At 37.4% G+C, this 23329-nt stretch overlaps 1 protein-coding gene across 4 annotated transcripts in view; it reads right to left on the reverse strand.

Moving 5' to 3' along the window:
- The window catches only part of ANO3 (anoctamin 3), a 204430-nt gene that overhangs the window by 28705 nt on the left and 152396 nt on the right, over positions 1-23329 (reverse strand). For all 4 annotated transcript variants that reach the window (XM_030483533.1, XM_030483534.1, XM_030483535.1 and 1 more), the window contains exons 8-14: positions 22781-22912; positions 21207-21313; positions 19728-19783; positions 17153-17274; positions 15783-15917; positions 10794-10890; positions 5386-5446 (exon numbers count right to left, since the gene is read on the reverse strand). In XM_030483533.1, the coding sequence (XP_030339393.1) occupies positions 5386-5446; positions 10794-10890; positions 15783-15917; positions 17153-17274; positions 19728-19783; positions 21207-21313; positions 22781-22912 (710 nt within the window). The remainder of the gene's footprint in view (positions 1-5385; positions 5447-10793; positions 10891-15782; positions 15918-17152; positions 17275-19727; positions 19784-21206; positions 21314-22780; positions 22913-23329) is intronic.

The following is a 23329-nucleotide window of genomic DNA, read 5'->3' on the forward strand; positions in this document are numbered from 1 at the left end:
TGGGCTTAAACCGCGACAGGCCCCAACATAAGAAAGACGTGGACCTGCTGGAGTGAGCCCTGAGAAAGGCCACAAAGATGCTGTGAGGGCTGGAGCACCTCTGCTATGGAGACAGGCTGAGAGAGTTGGGCTTGTTCAACCTGGAAAAGAGAAGGTTTTTCTTGTAAGGACAGGACAAGAGGGAATGGGTTTAAACTGAAAGAGGGTAGATTTCGATTGGATATAAGGAAGAAGTTCTTCCCTGTGAAGGTCATGAGGCGCTGGCACAGGCTGCCCAGAGAAGCTGTGGCTGCCCCATCCCTGGCAGTGTTCAAGGCCAGGTTGGATGGGGCTTGGAGCAACCTGTTCTAGTGGAAGGTGTCCCTGCCCTTGGCAGGGGGTTGGAACTGGATGAGCTTTCAGGTCCCTTCCAACCCAAACCATTCTATGATTCAAAACGTGTAACGCATCAACTTATTTCAGTTCAGAAACTTTTGTGACCAAAGACGACTCCATATAAATACTTCCAAAGGAATTACATTAAATTGTGCATTTAACTATCAAGTCAAGTATGTGTGGGAAAACAAAGGAATATAGAACTGTCATGGAACTTTTCCTCCCTGCTGTTCTAAATCAGGTCATTAGAAAAAGAAAAGGAAAGATTAGAAGACACAGTCATTTTTTGTCATTAATTGGCTTTCAAGCTTTTAATGCAGGCTTATCCATCATACCCAGCAGAGTACAGTTTGTACCAAGAACTACAGGAACATCAACTTCCATGTTTTCCATCACTGTTCTAACAATTACATTGTACCCGATTTTTAGATAACATGACTGAAAAGGAAAGGGGGTGGGAAAGCAAGTTCAGTTCCAAGAAAAACAGAATACTTGGAAGAAAACTTTTATTAAATTTAAGGAATATCTTGGAGGAATGCAGTTATTCTGCTAACTGGACAGGTGCAGAAAGCATTACCAGATTTCTTACCTTGCATACTCAAAAGTTGGTACTCTAGAAGTTAATTACTTGAAATTCAGAGGATACAATTTTAACTGCTGGCTTAAATACTTAAAAATAATTGCATTTAAAGGGCGATTACTGCTTATTTCTTTCAAGAAAAGGATAGTGGTTGATTCTGTAATTAAACCTGGAACCTTTTTATTTGACTAAAAAAGCTCATTTAGCCTTCATTTTTTTTAAAACCCCAGGTATTCCCCTGAAAGTCAAGGACGGAGATTTCTGTTTTCTTTTACAAGGGCAGAAAGTTTCTGCAGGGAGGATGGTTTAGTTAGTCTGCAAAGTGTTTCAGATCCTTAGTGAAAAGCCTCAATTCGCAAAGCCCTTCACTGCTATAAAGCGCGTCAAGTGTCTGATGTTACAGATTTCTTTTTGTTATTCAACTTTCTCATCTTTCTTTCTCTCCTAGACAAAACCAACAAAGGAGGAATAATAGTTGGTGTCATTGTAGGAGCCATTTTGGTATCTATATTAGTTGGTCTGACTGGATATTTTATATGTTGCAAGAAGAGGTCTGAATCTTTTTCCCACAGACGGCTTTATGATGATACAAGAAATGACCCAGGTAAGGAATAGCCCAAGTGTTTTTGCATAAGAACATTTTGTTACTTCTGCACAGAGCTGCTCAAATAGTCTGGTCTTCATCAGAGAATCATAGAATCAACTAGGTTGGAATAGACCTTTAAGACCATCAAGTCCGACGTTTATCCCAGGACTGGCAAATGAATTTTTTAGGAATCATATCATCAGCTCCAGCCAAACTAGTTTTCAACTGATAGTACTTCATTATTTTTAATTTTTAGCTTAAAAAAACCTCCCCTTAACTCTGTGTTTCCTCCTTACAAGTTATTTTTTTAACCTCTGAAATATCAGCAAATATCGTTATCTGAAAACCTGCTGAAAGAATTGTGGGCAAATTCAAAACTACAGCTCAAAAAACTCTCCTGATCTTTTATTAACCAAATAAGCCTAGACTCCTTACTCATTCAACTTCAGTTACAGAATGAGGGATGAAGCTATATCTGCTCTCAGGAGTAAAAATATTTTTAAAGAAATTTAGAAAGAAGATTGCTTCTATGTTTGCCATGAATATGTATAAACTTGCATTAAAGCATAACCACACAGCCTCCAAACATTTGTATCATGTTCCTGGACTTTACTTTTAAATGTTTAAACAAACACTGAGAGGCTAAACACACTTTTTTCTCATATAAAATCAAATGAAAATAAAACTCTGGCAACACACCCTTCCCAGCTTAAACGCAAGAGCTGAGAGCTGCCAGAACATCAGACTAGGAACTAGCTTTGAAAGTTGACCACCCATGTAGTGCTGAATGGGCCTTACTGGGAGGACTGTGTAATCTTCAGAAAATTGTGGATCAGGGCCTTCATCTTTTGCTCCCTCAAACATAAGAAAGAGGTTGACTGGATTTAGCTGCCAGGGATCACTGAACTAAACTGTGAGTATACAGGGATACAAATCTTTTAAGCAATATATAAAAAATAATTCCATTATCCTTTTAGTTCTCCACTTAGACAACTCACTTGGACCATATGATACAAGTTTTGGATGTGTGTCAGATGACAGAAGCAGCGCAGCAGACAAGGCAGTGGAAGACAACACAGGCTGCCCATCTGATGGCATTCCTATGGCTGACATGGCACCATCCCAGCCTTCACTGTAATATCAGCTTCAAATTATATTCTCACCTGTTATCCTCATGCTTTCCTTTTTCCAAAAGGACCTGGCAGCTGTTATCTTACAGCTATTACTGTGCAAACATTTTGGAAAGCAAGGGGAAAAATCACAAGATAAAGGGAGAGGCAGCAGGCAGGGCCCCTATCACTCTTCTGCTTTGTAATTAAGTGTTCAACCTATGGTTTTCCTGGAAGGATATTACACTTGCTTGCTTAGAAATAATATAGACAAATAGCATCCAGGTAAAATTCTGCCTTGTGTAACTTTTGGTCAAGAATGTGGACATTCTAACAGGGCAAAATTTGACGAGGATTGCAATGACGTTTTACAATCAATACAAAAAAATCCTGAATTTAACTACCTTGAGGTGAAACTATTCTGTCCAAATATCATTTCTAGCTGATAAATTACAACGGGCATTATTTTCCTCACTGTTCATATGTACATCAGTGAATATAACAGAAAGAATTAGATTTACTTGCATTACTCAGAGGTTGAAGTGTCATGGGGAGAATGGAACCACTAAGTAACAGGGCCTACATTTCACCTTTGACTATGATGACACAGAGTTACAACCACTATCCAGAGAAAAAAAAATAAAAAAGACAAGCTTCTACTCCTCTGTCAAACTGATCCATTGTTTGCACTGCAGGCTAGACTTGTTGAAATGATGTAAAAGGTTTTGGAACAGGTTAGATAGATAGAAGAAATACCTATCTTAATATGAAAGGAAAGGACTTATCCTAAAAAGCATGGTTCAGTTTTGTCAAGCTAAAGAGTAAAATTATGGCAGTATAATGCAAACAATTGCATAGTTTATCTGTTTGCAATTATCAGACATGTCTAAGCAGAGAGAAAGAACATGAAAAAGATACAGCTGTAAAGGCATAGAATAAACAAAGTGCAAAGAATATAATCATTCACATGGGATATGTGCTTGTCACTATGACTCTGTTAAAATGCTTTATTTAGTATGGAAGCTGTGGATCCTGTCTATGGAGTTATCTCACTAATAGGCTGTGAATGTTGCAATGAGGGTTTATTTGATATGTGGCTAAACTACATGCATACGCACCAGAGAGAAGAAACAGCAGTCACACTGCAGATGAATAAACCAGGTATTTACTTCAAAGTATTTAAAAGATTAAAGAATGGAGTGCATACATGCAGTGTTGTTATTCCTACATGGTTCAGCCATGAAAACAGCACACTTCCCATCGAAACCAAACCTGATTTCTAACGCTGTATCCAGCATGTTGGATAGCAGACTGAAAACCTGAGACACATTCAACTATATTAGGTGAGAGTATCACTCTGCTGCTTAAAATAAAGAAAAATGTCATGTTCAGCTTTCATCTCCCTTAGCACATGTTACACCACCTTTCCTGATAATGGCAAAGCAGTTATATAAGCAAAATTCCTCCTTCCACTGGAACCTCGGCCTCAGCTGAAAATGGCAAGAGCTTTCTCTAAGGAGAGCTCAAAGACAGAAATGAAGAGATGCTAAGAAGCTACTGGCATTGTCTGGTAACTATATAACCAAGTGCAATGTCTTTTAGGAATTTATGAAACCAATTATTAGTAATCACAAGGCTACAAAAGCAAGATCAGGAGCCAATGAAGAAATATCACTGAGGCAAGCAATAAAGTGTGCCAGTTATATTGTGTTAATTTTTAACAACCTAATTATGATTTTTGAATGTATGTGCATGTGTTTCTGGTGTTGTCTATGCACCTCTGATGTTTTGCTGTTGTTTGAATATTTTTTTTTGCTTTTTACCAGGCCAGCCTCCAAAATCTGTGACATTCGTTCATTCTTCACTTGAAGTTAGAATCATTAATACTTATTCCTACATATTACTTAAATAAAGCTGCTGTGTGCCATTTGACTCTATTTAAAATTGTAAAACCCTGGCTTGAATTTAGAGAGTTGTACACATGTGAACCGGTGTTATTTTCTCAGGGTTTACACAAATATTTACATTGGTAAAATTCACTATCTCTTCTTATAATACTATTTTTCCCTATTTTTCAGCACAAAATACTGTTAGCTTCAGTGAAAGGCAATTCCAGCAAGCATTTCATGCTGAAACTATTATGTCTTGTACGGCACTATTACACTGACCTTCTTAGAGAGACAAGATTGTCCTTGGTAACTCCTGTTCAACAGTAGCCTCTGTGGATATCACCCTGCTTGGCTTTGGGCCCCATGACATGATGTGTGTGATATCAGAGTGAATATAACGAGATATTCAGAACAAGAATTTGAATATAGGTATTAAAATTAATTTAAGCACTTAACATCAAATCTTTCCTATAGTACTTTAGCTCCCACAAAATTGCTCTCATTTATTCTACAAGAATTCTCTACAAGATGTCATTTTTATATTGACTCCAGATAAGTAAGTTAACCTCCATGATTGCCTCTTAAAAGACTTCCACCTACATGATATAAAATTCTGGCCTGAAGACATTAAGATGCTGAAGATACTCATTACGTTAATGATAAAAGGTATTTCCACCCACTGCTAGCACAGAAATTGAAGTTGATAAAACAGGAAAAAAAGAGGTTGTGTGACAAAACCATAATCCTTCTTTAAATTTTAACTAGAGCTATAATCTCCCTTTACCCAGTAATCATATAAAAGGGTCAGGTGAACTAAAAATACAAAACAAATAAAAATGTACTTACCCCAAATTGCCATGAAAATAGCAAAGAAGACAGTTCCTCCGTTATCAAACAAATGTGTAACCTGAATAGAAAATAAATACATCAGGAACAAACATTACTGACACTTTACCTTTTTGCCCCAGTGAATCCCAGGGTAGATAACCAGTCACAGAAACCAAAAGCGAAGCTTTCTAATCAGAAGTCCTGCTTGGATGTTTCTTCTTCCAGGATGTATCCCACTCCGCCTTTCAGTATAACTGGAACTCTGGTTTTCCAGACTGTCACTTCATGCATCTCCAGTCTATGTGTTTCACAGGCACTAAGAGCTTCTCTGTTCATGTCCAGCCAAGCTAAAAATTCCTCCAAAGTTCTTCTCATATGCTGGGTCAAATTTAACTTCAACATATCCTATTTTAAGATTTTTCTAAGCTTAAATAACTTCCATCTTTCACTTTTCTTCCTCTATATATTACATAAAGTCTCTCTTGATTCTCGTCATGAATGCTATCCCTTTTCTTGGATTTATCTCTTATCTTACTCTTTGTTATAACATCTTTTCAGGCAGAACAGAACATTCTGCTGCAAAGTCCAAGGCTGACTAATAGAAAATAAGTAATAACTAGCTTCTGCATGCCTGTAGATATTCTAAGAGTGCGTGAATCTGATGTCTCACTTCTTACGAAAACATCACAATTTATCTTACAGAAATCCAAAATTTCTAATATTCAAGCCATAATATGAAACAGTATTTGGGAAGCTCAATGAAAATTGATGTAGTCTCAACCTTGGATAAAGGGCCCACATTTTGTCTAATGGAAGGTGGCTTAAGATATTGCTGAGCATTAGTAAGCAAAGCACAGGCCTCCAGTTCCTCTTAGCACAAAAAGCACAAATCATTGTAAAATAATAGAGCAAACTAACTTATCATCAACAAGCTTATGTCAGAAAGAGGATCTGAAGAGAGAGGAAAAAGAAATGAAAAAGTGATGTAAATGGCTTTGAATTGTCCTATACCATCCAGGAAATTCATGGTCATGTCCTACTTTTTGAAATAAGAGAATGTCTCAAAATAGAATATTCTTGAAAAGACTTTACTGATATTGGTGTTGACTTTGTTGCTAACTTAAGGACCAATTTTTAAGCTTTTATCATGAAAAGAAACTTGTCCTTTTGCCAGTGGAAAGGTGCAAGTAACCAGATTCAGTTTTGCCATCCTGTGACCTTCTCTTACATCTGAAGTTACTCTGGCCATCAGGAATGTTCTGCACGAGGTGTGCCGGGATGCTGGGGATGACAGACTGCCTCGGGCAGCTTACCTAACCTGCTCCTGTGAGAGTTGCCTGCTGCAAGGAGAATTCATCCTGCTGACAGATTTTCATTCTTCTAGAAAAAGAATGACTTCTGCCTTGCAAATTAAGAAAGCTAACCCAGAAAAGCAGAAAAACTTAATAGAAACAGTGTCGCTTGCCTCTATTTTTTATCTTATTGAGTAAAATTATTATAATATTGTGAGAATTTCTTAAAACCACACATACCTTATCTGTATGTCATTTCTTTTTTTCATTTTTTTAAGATTCTGAAATGATAATTGACTACCTGGTATTGAATATCAATAAATCCAGTATGTTCCTTGCATGAATCATACAGTGGGATCAATTGCACACATAAACATGTCTTTTGCTTTGTCTTTCTTTTGCTTCCATAAAGGAAAACACAAACATAATGGGTATGAGACCGTGAATAATAGGTATGAGAGGTGAACAACAGCAGTACAATAAAGCTGATGAATACTGATTTTGGATATTCTGCTCAGTAAAGAGAGCATCTTTCCAAGGGAAATACAAAATGAACCAAACAAACCTAACCCAGAAGAATTAATGTTACTAAAAGTAGAAAATATGTATATGGCTCCTGATCTAGAATTGTCTTTACAAAAAGTATTTGGTGAAACTCTTTCAGCACCACACTCAGAATTGGGATTTGACTATTACAGGCTAAACGTGCAGTCTAAGACTGTGTTGACCAAAGGCCTCTAAGAAGACGTGAGATACTGTAGGACTCAGGTGCTAGTCCATCAGCATACCTGGCTGATGTTGTCATCATGATATAAAACTTCAGGTACTTCAAATCCACACTGAATCAACACCCTGCCCCGGGGCCGAGGGCAAGGTCTGCTGGGTGCAGGACCAGCCCCAAGAGCCCCAGTGCACCACGCCAATCACCCATGGATCAAAGAGTCCATTGAATGTGGAAGAGAATGACAGCAACTCAGATTGCAACTCAGTCATTACCTGCCTTTCCCTTCAGTTATGAACTTCATTTCAGTGTGGCATTTTTAAATTGAAACGGCATACAGAGGGAAAGGATGAAAGAAATGGGCGGTGACACGAAGGAATAAGGCATCTTTTGTATTTTGTTTCCAGTGTTACAAAAACTTGGCAGAAAAAAATATCTGAAGTATATGACTTCTCCAGCTTTCCTATGTTCTGTCTGAAGTGCTCTTCTCTAAAGGGAAACTTGGCAGATATTTAAGAAAGAAACCCTGACAGCAGTTTTAATAATGTGGAACATGAGCACAAAGCCTTATATAATGAGGCAGGTCCCACAACATAAACAGGTTTCGGGAGATAAACTTCACTTAAACGAACTCCTGTTTAACTCAATGCTTATGTACTTTCATACAATGAGCTACTTGAATGAATAAGGATTAAAACACTTACTGCAGTATAAGGGGTGCCAGTGCCTGGAATGAATCAGGAATAGCTTCACTGGCATACCAGCTCTTTGGTTGTATGGAAGGAACACAGAAAAATATGTTCCCACAATAAAAACAACAGAGGGAAAGGCCAACAAACGCTATCTCAGGAACAAGAAAACACGCAGGAAATGACATTTTCTTTTCCCAGAAAGCAGATCTGATTCCTCATTTTTAAATACGTTAGTTCCACTTATATTACTAACAGAATTTCAGAACATACAAAGCAGCATTTGATTTGAAATCAGATTGTAGTTTTCTGACATTACAGACTGTTTGCATTCACTAATTCGGGTGCTAACACAGGGGAAGCGCTGACACATGTTTGGGTATTAGCTGTTCAACTTAAGCAACACTGTGGCAACCATCAGGATTACAATCCCTGCTGGAAACCAGACGTTTCCTAGGAAGAGGGTAACAAGTGAAGCTGCAGTGAACTCTTTCAAGAAAAAACAGTGAGTGAAGGCATTACAGTTATAACCTCAGAGTTATAAAAAGCCTCACTGAACTTTTTTTTTTTTCTTTCTCTTTGCCATTTGAGTGGCCAGATGGTAATCCTATTCCTTCCCAAAGAGAAGTCTCTCTCTCTCCCACTTGGGGGACATCCAGAACAGACAAATCCTGAAAAGAGACAATTTGTGGTTGTTTTCGGTGTTCCAGTCTAAGGTTAATCAGTTTTTCAGGGCAAAAGCATTGGCAGGAAAGGTTGTGAGCTGACATGGTTTTCCATAATATTTGCAGACCTCAGAAAAGAGTGACTGCAAAGATGGAATATGAGTGGTTACTGCTTGTCTTCCCTGGTAGTCATCTGAGATTCTTTCAAGATGACTGGTTTGAAAATACGTTGTAGTATGGATGGACTGGATAGTAGAAAATACACTAGAGTATGGATATTTTTTCTGCTGCTATGAATTATTCACAATGTGACGTTAAATGTGAAATTTGCATGATTGAAGCACATGATGTCATTGTAAATATAAGTGAAACAAAAAAATGGCTTCTAACTGGGGATACTAAAATAGCTAAATACTAAAGTTAGAGGGATGCCACACGTATTAATTTCCCATTGAACTCCAGTGGACTGCTGAAGAGACACTTATCTTCTAAAAAATATCTGAAGGGGGCCTACAAGGATGCTGGGGAGGGACTCTTCATTAGGGACTGTAGAGATAGGACAAGGCGTGATGGGTTTAAACTTAAACAGGGGAGATTTAGGTTGGGTATAAGGAAGAAGTTCTTTACTGCGAGAGTGGTGAGGCACTGGAATGGGTTGCCCAAGGAGGTTGTGAATGCTCCATCGCTGGCAGTGTTCAAGGCCAGCCTGGACAGCGTCTTGGGCGACATGGTCTAGTGTGAGGTGTCCCTGCCTATGGCAGGGGGGTTGGAACTAGATGTTCATAGAATCATAGAATCACAGAATAGTTAGGGTTGGAAAGGACCTTAAGATCATCTTAATCTTAAGGTCTTGATCTTAAGGTCCTTTCCAACCCTAACTATTCTATGATTCTATGATTCTAAAAAAAGGCATTTCTGGGATGGGTTGTAGAGAATGAATAATGTTATTTCAATTAAGAAAGCTCTTACCTTCAGTACACATCTTAAAATAAAAAAGAAATTAGTAAAAAAAAAAAGGTCACAAAAAAATCTCATGGAGCCATTTTCTGCATTAGAGAACTTAAGAACCAGTTTCGCCTCAAGTACAACATTTTCGATGGTATTTATTGCTGTTGTTGCAAAAAAATTTTTAATTTCTTCATTTTGGCGTTACAAAAAACTAAATTTGTAAAATCTAAATAGAAATAATTCTTAATAAATGTCATATGTTCTTCAAATTTTCCTTTACAGACAGATGTGAAATGTTGAGTTTTATTCAACACTGGTCCTATCTATATGAAATTTTGAAATCTAACACAAAATTGATTTTCTCTTTCACACTGCTGCAGTGTTGTAATGACATGCCCAGAGACAAACACATTTTACAGATGCAGGCTTCTCAGCAAAATTTATCTTATGGGCTAAAGAATTCCAAGAAAAATGCCAAAGCTGCTCTTCCTGCATTGTGAACATACCACACATCAAAATATATTGCTCACTTGAAAACACTGCACATATACCTGGGATTACTTAAATTTGAAGGATAGCTTCTTGTAGCAAAATATGTAGTTGTGTAAATCTTTGCGTTAGTTTGACAGGGCAAAGCACATCACATGCACATTATACTAGAGCATTCCTTATAGGAGGAGTAGAAATTCACCTACTAAGCAAGCAAGGGAAACAGTAAGAAGTTAATTATAGGGGAAAGTAGGAAAAACCTTCCAAAAAAAGTTACTACTCAGGGGACTTTATAAGTTGATGAAAACAAGGATTTAGGAAGGAAATGGTCACAGAAAATAGAACAAATTCTAGAATAATCTTGGATCATTTCAGAGCTGATGAAGTTGATGAAAACAAGGATTTAGGAAGGAAATGGTCACAGAAAATAGAACAAATTCTAGAATAATCTTGGATCATTTCAGAGCATTCCCTTATTAGAAACATGAATGACAAAGGCTGAGAAAACCCTCTGTGGAGAAACAACATGTGTTGCAGGAATCTTTGCGGAAACAAGGGCAGGCATTACACAAAGAGGATCTTTAGACAAGAAATATCTTGATAGCAGTAAGACAACAATTACCTTGGCATATATGCAGCTTTCATTGAGTTTTTGTAGTGTGCAATTGCGTTCACACATAGGGCACATGATGGTCTCATTTGCTTCGCAGATCTCTTTGCTTTAGTATGAGACAGGAAAATAAAGGTTATAAAAAAGCTTTTAGCATTCTTTAGATTTTCTGAGGTTATCCTGTTTGTGGTCTCTATTTGTTAACACAAATTTGCCTACCCTACAAAACTGGCTCAATAAAATAAATAAAAAGTGAATGTTTGGCATCTAAGCAATGCAGAAGATACCGAACATTAAGAGCATGTAAATCACTGGTCTAACTACACTGATTTCAGGAACTTATCCCAGTTTACACCAGCTGAAGGTCTGTTCCACAGGATGATCGCATGCACACAGAGATCACCTAGCCACATGTCAAAACAAACTCACAGAAATTTCTGACAGTCATATTTGCAGTCTTTGCATTCTTATTTCCTACATAACTTACGTATAGAGCTAATGAAAAAGCCCCACACTTTGATATCCTATTTTAGGGGAAAATATCTTCAAGCCACATTCTGATGTTTAAAGATCCTAAGGTTTATGAAGTCACTGTCTTCACTGGGACTGTTCATATTTAAAAGTTAGCACATAACTGTCTTGACAAAGGCAAAAGAGAATTAACAGAAGTGCAAAATTAATTTTAAGGTGAATTTTAACTGCACTGAGTGAACTTCCCAAAGATCCTCAGCAATTGCCTTTCCCTATCCTTTGGCAATGAAATGATGCCTGAAATGATCCTATAACACACTAGGAAAATAGTAGTATGAAACACATGCCAGGAAATCCCTATTAATTTGTTTTAATAAGCATATTGCTTTTACTCTCCTACTCATAAAAGCCAATTTTACAGTTCTAACACTGTATGGAAGATCATACTTATTCCCAAGTGAGTGCATCCATTAAATCCTGTCTGACATAACAGTAAATATAGATGCCACTTCTGTAATCTTTGGCCATGCTTCACATACCATCAGAATCACTAATTCACTGAAACCCTACGACCTGACAAAAAAATTGTCCTCAGTAACCCTCAAGCAAGAATGAGCACAGCCAATCATTTCAATGCTACAGAGTAACAGAAATCTTGCAGTGTGTCACATCAGAGAATTTTCTTGCTTGCATTTTCATTCAAATGATTAAGCACAGAAAATCATATTGCAACAATATGTTATAATGGTTTAGCAGTAATGCAAACTCTTGTCAAATATAAGGCCAAAGAGTACTGTACTTTGAATTTAAATTAAACATTGTAAATGTTAGATTTTCTGTATTATATATCTTCAGTTAAAATCTTGGTTTGTTTCTAATATGATATTAAGTTTCACAGAATTATATTCACAGCCATAGGTCACATGCTTTGGGTCTACTCTGAAAAGGCAGTAACATTTGTTAATTAAGTGTTTGTGGCAGGTGCTATGTTAACCATTACTGCAACTCAAATCTTCAGTGTAAGAGAGTTAAGCTTCTTTGTACTGTCCACACTCTGACTGTACTATCTGCAATCTGACTACAGCACATGGTGAAAAGACACCTCAGGCTATGCTGTGCTCATGCCTGGCCTTTCTGTTTGACTGGCAACAAAATGACAACTTGCAGTAGTGATAATTAATGATATGTATAACCCATCAAAACCAAACTCTTTAAAACCCATCAGATTAATTTTCTATAGACTAATGCCCCATTCCTGGTAGTGTTAAGGACAGGCTGGATGGGGCTTTGAGCAATCTGGTCTAGAGGAAGGTGTCCCTGCTCTGGAACTAGATGATCTTTAGGCCCTTTCCAAACCAAACCATTCTAGGATTGTGTGCAATAGCTTGACATCTAACTTGAGAATAAAGATAGGTCATAGATATGACACATAATTTGTTGAAAGAAAAGAAGCCTAATGAAGGGATGGTTATAGGGCTATTAAAGTCCTTCCATTTTCCTATCACTTCACATTTCCCCCAGTTTAGCTCAGGGAGGGCAAAAGGATCAAAATATATTTAAAAGTGTATAAAACAAGAAATACAAATTCATGTTGCTCATTTTTGTTTCTGCATATCTGAGCCCTATGAATATAACCCAAACACTTTGGAATCTACTACGGAGTTTCTTCAACACAGATTCTCTGGATTTTCTCTAGGTTACCTTCATCTCACAACTGAATCCTGCAACAAGCTGCCAACACTCTAACCTCAGTACCCTGGGGGACCTGAGCGCCAGCTCCTGACAACCACAGTACTACCAAACTTTATTCCAAGCCCAAGCAACAAAAAGAACATTTTCCATTTCAACATGCTTTCAGTAACACTGCCCATCTTGTTTTGTGACAGGAAAGAAAAGTGTCCCTAACTGTGTGCAATGGAGAGACTTTTCTTTTCTAAGCATGGGACATGCATGTCTATTTTCTTATCATAGTGTCTAGTCCCTGATACCACAGTTTGCATGCAGGGTTTTTGTCTCCTGATCTTATTTCACCTTCCTCCTCCCTGTACAATACATGAAAACCACTGAATGATTCCATCAGACCTGAAAGTTTATTGTTTCCCTGAAACTGTAACTGAGGAAAGGAGGGAAACTATGAGAAGGAAGAAAAGGCAGTGTGAGAGGGGCACTTGCCCTGGGAAAGAAGGAAGGGTACCATCAAATGGGAGCAAATACGCACCACTTCCAACCTGCCTGTGGCAGCCACAGATGAACTACACAGAGTATCTTTCCTTTACATATGGGACAAGGACTGACAGCTTTGTACCAGGGGGCTGAGATGCGGTCCTGGCACAGGCTGATTATACGTGTGTCTGTATATGTATCTATCTATATATACACCTAATCTATATCTATATCACCTATATCTATATCATCTATATCTATCTATCTATATCTATATATATAGAGAGATATAAAATATATTAATATGTATATAAAAAGAGCCACCTGGTATCATGACAGATCCCAAGGATGCAGCAGATGCAAGCAAGTCATAAACCAAGACAAACTAGTGACATCATTCTGCATAACCCTCGAATTATTGCTGCACAAAACCTCCAGCTGGCATTGTAAGCAACGTCTGGTTCTACGGCAACATATGTTTGTGTATTTGCTTATTCCTTCTCTGCTGAAACTGCAAACTCTGTTCTCAAATCCACATCTCACAGCAGGTCTATCTTGATTATAGCATTGCACTGATGTGACAATATTGTGCCATGACTAACCAGAGGGCATGCACAGATTCACACCATCAAAGGCAGAGAGGACCTTCTGCCCAGAATTAACACATCCAGATTACAGATGTGAGGCTGACACAGAAAACACAGCTAGGGCTTCTGCATTAACCCACTCTCTGTCAGTATTCTGAAATGAACACTGGCTAGTGTTAGCTATAATAAATGTAGAAATATTCTCCTCCCCTTGTAGGCATCTAGAACTTACATGGTGGATCACCTAACTTTCAGGCTTTTGCTTCTGGAATAGAGTCCAAAGCCCCTGATGGACACCTTGGTGGTCTGTATAGCACTGCATGATACTGAGGCACCTCAGGGTGGGACCCAACACAACCAATCTCCACAGAGAGCCAACTAAAATCTGCATGCTCTGGCTGCAGCTACTCAGCAGCAGCCAAGGGGAAAAACTCAGGACAGGGAAACATGAAAGCTACCTTACCACTATGCTGCTGTTATTTATACCCTGCACCGTTCAGCAAGTAAGATAATTGTGTCTTTCCTGTTAAAAGAACTAAGCAGGAGTCTTCTCCGGAGAAGCGTGTGATACGAGCACAAAATAGCTTACAGGTTAAAAAATATAAGTTTTTAGAAATTTTGTTCTTTCTCTTGGGGGGCGTCAATGCCACAGCTTTCTCTTCCATGAGAAGTGCCTAAAATACTAAGCCATGCCCTGATAACAGCAGATTATTGCTCCTTGTTCCCCCCTTGCTGAAACTGCCATTGCACATGTGAAGAATACATGATTCCCAATTCAACAGCTCTAGCTGATGTGCTCTAAGAACAGGCTGATGCTCTACTTGACAATTGTCTGCTGACAATTTTATGGACATTTATTGTGCAAAACAATCCTAATGCAGAGAACAATATCTTAAAGACAGCATAGTTTTCTGGATGATACATTTATTGCATTTAATTGCATTTAATGCACTTTGAAGTTGTAAAGTCTCTTGGGAGTTAGCTGTACAAAAGAAAGCCTACAAAAACCTTACAGCACTGTAGAATATAATAACTCACTGTGAAATAGAAGATAAAGACAATTCCATCAACAAAACTTAAAATAGTTCTGCTCAAAGCTGAAGAAATGACACTTCCTATGAAATCTGACTTCAAGTATACTTACAGCCTAAACATCCAAATTGCTTGAAGCAGCAGCTGCAATTGTAAATCACTGATACTCTTGTGTCTGATGACATCTAATGGAAAACTTTGTAATGAGGGTGCAACCTTTGAAACAGTTCCTAAAAATATAGCCAGGACTTAAGCACCCTCATCACTATATCTAAATTGACATAAACCTCTCTTAGAGCAAAATCACAACTGTGAGAAACTTGAAAACTAGGTTAATTTCATGTGGTTGTAATCTCCCTGAAGTTGGGTCTCTTGACTTCAGTTGATACTGTAAAGAGGGAGTATGTCTGACCATTCATATGTTCAACCATTTCATCCATTGACTAGAATAACAACCATTGCAGTACCTACGACATTAGTATTGGTACTTGCCATTTTTCCTTACAGACAGAATAGGAACCACTGCAGATGCAGTGGTAAGAACATTTGCTGTAAATGGCACACATACAGCTTGATGCAAAACAGATACACAAAGTGGATACACTTGCCTGAACAACCCAGAGCTCTATTTGGTTATTTTTACATGATTACCATATCTGGAAAACATTTAAAAGTATAATGATCTAAGTTGTGCCAGACTGTTCTTAATTTTCAACAGGCTAATATGCGTTATTAAAAAGAATTTTACCTTACTTGGCTGGAATCCATTGTAAATAGTCCATAAAGGAAAACAAAGAGCCCAACCAGGGCAGCAGGAATAAGCATTCCAGTATACCATCCCAGCCAGGCAAAATACAGTCCAATTTTTTCACCAAAATATCGCCTACATGAAAAAGAAACACATAGAATGTTTAAAGTTAAAACTTACAATGACTGGTATCTACTCTACAGTAGCAGAATGATTCTAATGAGGAACTAGCAACACAAGTCTATGGTAAAATTATTGTCAGTTTACCAAAATGTTCTGTTTCAGGCCAGCATAACACTTTAGTGACACTAATTGCAGACTTACCAAAACATGCGTTTTATAAAGGATATAAGTGGTCTGTAATTTTCACATCCTTGCAATGACCAAGTAGATGTACTAGTTTCAACATTATTAAATGTAGGACATATCACTTGCACACACAGAGACCCGATACACAGATAGATAGATATACACGTACACACCAAAATTTCTGGAAAGGGATAAAGTAAATTGGTATGATATAAGTATTCCATTATAAAAAGTATCTATAATAGAGAATCATGTAATACGACATATTTCACACTATTATTAGAGAAAAAAATGGACTGAAAACACAAGTTGAAGATTGAGCTTTAATTCTTCAAAACTTGGGTATTGTTGCATTAAGAGATGAAATAGCAGTGACCAGAAAGTCAGTCAAGGATGATACTATTTGCTAAGCACAGAATTGTCTCATGGCACAGGCTTAGCTCCACGGCCTTCAGTGGAACAATATGGGGCACAATGATTGGTTAGGACTGTCAGATCAGGAATAAATACTGACAGCAAAGAAAAATGCATTAGTGGTATTCAGTGTCTAAGATGAGGAAAGTACAAAACCCAAACATCACAATTATTTAACCTCAGTTACATATATTTCTCTGCTGTACATGTGGTAATCCATGACATTAATTAGAAGATACACCAACAGAAGTTTATTTAAATCCCATGAAAATGTAACAAGTGGGTTGTGTTTTCAAACCACCTGATCTGGTAACTCTGACTGTTCATGTGGCTAAGCACCTTTCCTCTCCAAGGTGCTCTCCAAGTGTCTCTGATCAGCAGACAATATCATGGGGTTTGTATTTTGTTTCATGCTGCGAACTGTCAAGCAGCTGGGTCTACATGCCTTTTATGCAGCCTTATTTGAAATTAACAGCCCTGCGCAGAAGGCCACCAAAAAGAAGCAACTTGGAGATTTCCCCTCTTACCTGATAATAGTGAATAGCTAAAAGTTACAGGAAAGCATAAGGAGTTTAGCAGTACCATTACCACGCTGTTGCCAGGTTGTTTGTATCACAGAAATAAGCTACTCTTCCAAGTACTAATACCTGATTAAATCAAGAGGTTGGTATTTGTACCACATTCCCCACCGTGCCCAACGCTCATATAGGAGGTGTCTGTGATTCTGAGCTCCGTGCGTTTTGATGGGATGCCTGCTTTTGTGGCTTCCCTGAAAAACACAAAGAAAAAAAGTACATTACCAGGCACTATGGAATATACCTAAATTTCTTAGGGTTTTTTGAGTATAATTTTAAATGTTTTTAATAAATAGGTCTCTTATTAAGGACACCTCTAGGACATGTCATCTGGAGCTAATGTAGGCCTGACAGAAGAGACATGGTTACATATCCTTCTGAAATAGCCAGTTTCTCTAAGAATTCATGATAGAACCATATCTATCATATAGCCTTTAATAGAAGGCTATAAAGAACTACTCAACTTTTAACATGGCTTCAAGTACAGTGTTTCTATTTCACTAATCCATGCTTATTTGTATGCTTTTACCTATTTCAATTTGTCAAAATTTTTCATGGGATATTTGCAGTATTTTTTTTTCCCTCTCCTATACAATTTCAGAAATTTCTAGTAAGTCAACTCAGTTCGCCTCTCCTAGGCATTTTCTATGACTTCATTTAGCTCCTGTTTAAAAGTATGGAAAAACATGTCTTTCTGTGGCATGTATTTTCTAAGACGATGGAAAAACCAGAACTGGCATTATTCTGAAGCTACATAGGACTCTCAGGAGCATGAGAAGTAAAACACAGGATCGGTCTGACCCAAAGGGAGTCCTTCCAGGCCACGCCCAACATTTACAGACTCACCAACAGCCTGAAAGAATAGCCTCATGCTCAGCAGTCAAGAGGTAAACACAGGTTTGCTAGAACAACCTAAGCAGGATCTCTTGTATTTGTAATTTTCCTCTGATTCCAAAACATGACATCCCCTTTAAGTTGAACTTTTTACCCGCAAAAGACCTCAGCACTCTGTTATGGTAAAGAAAATCTATCCTCCAATAACTGCAAGTGTGCCAAATCGTTTACTGGGAGGGAGCAGAGTTCCCTGCACGGTACTTCGGACTTATCAATCAGACAGATGCTGGTAGATCCATGTAAAGAAGCCACCTAGATTTTTACAATTTACTTGAAATCTTGAGCAATCCCCATTGAAAGTACACTATTTACTTGTTGCAATCTGCTCACCCTCTGGTTTAAGAATGAGTTAAAACCTAAGCTCAACATCGCCAAGTGTCCAATTCTACTCATTTCTCATTACAGTTAGTAAAGACACACACCAAAATATCAGCACAGAGTGTGACCTTAGCAATATCTAGGAACACTTAGAAACAGAACATCAACTTCTGCTCGTAGTCACCTACCTAGAAACAGAACATCAACTTATTTCCACAGACACCTGTATGAATGACTGCAATGCATAAAGCATTACCCAATATTACATATTTTTAAATCTTTTCCCTCCCCCTACTCCTTTCTGCACTGTTTATCCCTAACAGAGTTCAAGTCTAAACATTCCCACTGGGATTGAATTTTCACTCTTATTTCCTTGTGTGAGAAAATAAAAAATAAAAAATAAAAATAAAATTGAGAGTTCAATCATTAGCCCTTAGCACCAGTCAACCAGCAATTAAGGTAAGAGTGGCTTAAAAATATGACTTCATTAACCTTAGCTGAAACTTTGAAACAGTAGCCATACAAAGGAACATATACATAAAATGGATATGATAGCACAGTTTTGACAGCCAGAGAAAGCTTCACAGGTTTTTCTGGTATTACAGCCAGCTTTTCCCTTAAGTCAGTAATGCACAGCTGGAGCATTAACAATGATGTTCAATTATTTATCTAAAGTACTCCTACTCTATATTCCCAGTGTTTAATTATTAATACCATATAAAAAAATTACTCTCAGCAATTTGTAAAGCACAGGTCAGTCCTTTGAAACACGAAACCAAGCCACAATATTCAGCCTGAGCAACCACAGAGTTCACACCCGCAGTTACCATGCTACTGATCGGGATTTAAAATGCCTCAAGATGTATGGCTTGCTTCTTTCTTTTCAATACATGAAGATTGTCTGAAAACCCTCTGAAGTCAAACACAGGTTTTTCATTTACTTCAGGGGTTTACAGTCTTCAGTAGACTTCAACCTACTGAAAAAGATATTGTCAAGTAGAAGTTATACAGAACTATTCAGAAAACACTAAATGGGAAATAATTAACCAGTCTCCCTAACTGTGATCAAGTGCACAAGCTATTAGAAAAACAGAACATTTTGTAGGTGGCAGGCAAAAATAATTTAATACAATTAACTGCAGCAATTTGGAACAACTGATATTCTCATTAAGAACTCCACAGGCAATGTCCAAGTCATCCAAATAAAAAAGAAGTATAATATTCTAGTTCAGCAATAAAATGTTCCAGGAAGTTATTCTAATACATTGTATAAGAAGAATTTTAAAAGCAAATATTAGAATAAAAGCTATAAATAAAAAGAGTTGCAACAGATTATGCAGTGACATTAAAAGTTTGCAGGACAAAATTAAAGTAAGATCTGAAAACGTCAGTGCAAGTTTTAGTCTAAATATAAATAAAAAATTAATCAGGTTACCTCATGGGGTGGAAATGCTGCTTCATATGTTCCATTATTTAGTAATCTATTAATACCTAAAAAGAAAAAAAGCATTAGTTTTGATGTCAATTTTTTATACACACTTAATTTCAAGCAGTGTAAATTTTCAAGTTAGATATTGAGAACATAACTTAATATTAGATGCTTAGGATGCTGCCAAACATGTCAATAATCAATAATCCCAACAACTGTTTATGCAGGTTTGCTGATCCTCCAAGATTTCTGGCTCTGCCAAACTATATGAGCTTTCTGAGGGCCAATGTCTGCAACTTTTCTCGTGGGGCTGGATGCTTGTGCCAGACCAAGTGCAAGAAGACAGTTACATTCAGGTTGTATTCATCAGAGCATATGATATGGATTTTATGGGTGACCAAATGATCTGACATACACAGAGAGTGGTATGGGACAGACAACACTTGAGGCAGCAAAACCCCTGCAGGCTTAAAAGTTAACCTGTTCTTTTTAAATAGAAGACAGCTGAAGAACTTTGTATCTTCAAAGTTCTGCAAAACAGTGCTCTGCATCATACTGGCTACAGCATTCTGGATCAGTTCCTACAGTCTTCCTAAAACCAGATTTGTTGTACTATCAAAGAACATTATAAAAAAAAATAATACATAACCATGAATAATGGTAATAAAAAGATCTGGTAACTTGTAAAAGCACATTTGTAACCAAGAGGTTCCCCAAGAAATAAGTGCTTATGACAGATTTCAGATTTGTCCATTCAAGCATACAAATTATGCTAAACTAATCTCGTATTGAAATTTACCATCATCAACTTGAAAGGCGTTAGATTTGACACTTGTTTTCTATGGTTTTCTTGATACTGCTTTTCTTCAGAAACTCAAGCAACAGCTTTCTATAATTTCTATCACCTTCAAAAATATAAGGTTTTAGTATGTCTCTAATTCTTAATTTAAGTCCTGCAAAGAAAATAGCAAATCACATATACATCCCCTGTTCACTGTAAATGAAAAAGAACTTCCAAAAAATGATACTGTAATAGGATCGTTGATATAAATGAATTTAATCTTCAGGTCAGCTGTCTCTGAGCTGCACAGAGACCTCAAATAAGTTACACGTAGCTCACATTAACTGGACTGGAACTGCTTGGTAGTAGGACCAGTAGGACCAGAACTAGTAGGACCAGACCTTGAAAACATGCAACAGCTTTCTGAGGTATATCTTGTCTTTACTGAGGCTTTTGATTATGTAAAGTTATCAAAATCTCTCCAATTTATTTTAAAGTATGAGAATTAGGTGAAACATATTGTCAATTTTCACTGAGTTATTCATGAAAATAATTGATTTGACACTCCAACTCTGTTACTGAGCGAATAAAAAGATTGCAGTGACTAGAAAAATTAACTGAGTCGACTCAAATGCTACTTTTTGAGGCAAGTAAAGATAAATTTTTTATAGCTTCAGGTTAGGAAGAAAATACAGCAGTCTTACCCATTTTAGATTTTCCATCTTCATACTTGGTTCTCTGTAGCATGTGATGCACGATTCTACTTCTTGTAGAATTGCTGAAGAAGCTGTCTTTGTTGTTTATCGTAAAACTATTAAAATAATGAATGGCTTTTAATATTCAAACCAATGAACAGGTATTGAAACATAGCTGCTCAAGTGTTTTCCTCTTACAATGATTTATTTGATCTCTACCCTCCTTGGTTACTGCACAAGATCATAGAATCACAGAATGGTTTAGGTTGGAAGGGACTGTGAAGTTCCAATGTCCCTGCCATGATACAAGATTCTACATCCCTAGAGCATCTTCTGATGCAAATTTACCATCATCACAGATTATTGTTGGGAAAACAGAACAACTAAAAGTAAATTCTAAAATTTTCTAGTATCTAGTTAATTTCTGTTCTGGGTATAACTAATGTAAAAAAGATCTTCAGAAGCAGTGGTTGTTCTCAAATGCAAGTTATTTACGAATTGGCAGATGTCTCTGTCATGGTACTATGGGAACTATGATTTAGGAAAAAAATAATAAAATACCTCCATGCACTGGGCACTTGAGTAGCAGCTCCGCACCACTTTCCCTCAGAGTGCTAGGCTGGAGCTGAATAAAGCACCCTTTCCCAGATGGCTCTGGGTTCCAGATGCCAGAAATCTGACATGCAGGAGCTTTTGCCTGCTCAGTTGTGCCAAAACACTATTACAGTTGATAACACCAGCTGAGCTGGTTGAGAAATACCACCAAAATCAGGTGATTGATCCAATGCAATATAGTAAATTACTGAACAAAAATGAGATTACAATGCAATTACTGTCTTTGCAGGGAAAAGACAGTTCACTAGCATATAGCTTCTTTACTGAGAAGAAAAAAAATTCTTATTTACTCTAATATATACTTCTGCTTTAAATGAACTTTTCTCTCAAAAAAGATATATCAGAAAATACTTTAAAAATGAAGACACAGTCAGAATTTTAACATCTAACTTTCTGGGTCCTGAAAAAAATTTATGGCACAGTTTATAACTACATGACCATCAACATACTGATCTGAACACATACAGTTCTTGTTTGTTGCATATATATTAACACTTTCAGAGACAAAAGTGTTTTTAAAAAGCAGCTCTGATATGAAAGAAAAAAATCACCCCTGGTTTTAACATGCCTCGAGGTGTTCCCAATTTCAACAGCTGTCTCAGGTTTTGCCTAAGTAAAACATGTAATTAAGAAAAACAAACTTGAGCAAGTATTTGCATTTTATAATGTAATGGCAAGAAAAACTTCTAAACCAAGAAGGCAGGGTTCATTTGTCAGGCAAATTTCTGTCTATACCTCTGAGTGACTAAACAGCAAGTAACATCAAACATCAAGTGACATCAAACAGCAAGTAACAGAGAGTAGATTCTGGCTTTAAGAGAAAACCCACAGAAAATATCAAATATGATAGTGGGTATTTGCCAGTGACCATCTGTTAACAGCTGCCTCTATGGTACTTGCTTAGAAGAAGTGAGAAAATGAAAAATCCTTGTAGTCTCTGGCACTGCCTTGCCAGTTCCAGCACCTACTGGTGTATGCGTGCACGGCTAAAGGGTGCTGTGTAGCAATCTGTTTCTTCCAGATCAGGCAGGGCCTCCTTATCGAGCTTCATTGGATTTCTGGGCAACCAACTTTTCAGCTCTCTCATATTCCTCTGCAAACTGAGACAACAAGAAATCAGTTTTACATGCTCTCACCTGCTTGCTATTTCCATCTCCAACATTTCATATTTAGTGACAGCAAAACTAGAAATGAAATGAAAGCAGGAAATTGCCAGTAGTAGAAAATAAGGAGCTAAAGAGCAAATTTAACAGTACTTTTTTTTGGTGCATGCTTTACTCAAGCACAACTCACCCTAAAATTAGTGGGATTATGGTTTGAGTTGGGACTGCGCTGTTGAGTCTGAGGAAAATAATTTTCCATGATAGTTCCTCTGGCAGAATGGTGGATGCTTACACTTCACTCAAGAACATATTTAATTACTTTCTTTAGACCCACTGGACAAAGCAAATGTAATTCCTTCTCCCTCCCTTGCCTGGCAATTTGGACACTAAAATTCGTAAAATTTTAGAGTATAT

This window comes from Strigops habroptila, chromosome 4 (assembly GCF_004027225.2).
Source record: "Strigops habroptila isolate Jane chromosome 4, bStrHab1.2.pri, whole genome shotgun sequence".
In the NCBI taxonomy this organism is placed as follows: Eukaryota; Metazoa; Chordata; class Aves; order Psittaciformes; family Psittacidae; genus Strigops; species Strigops habroptila.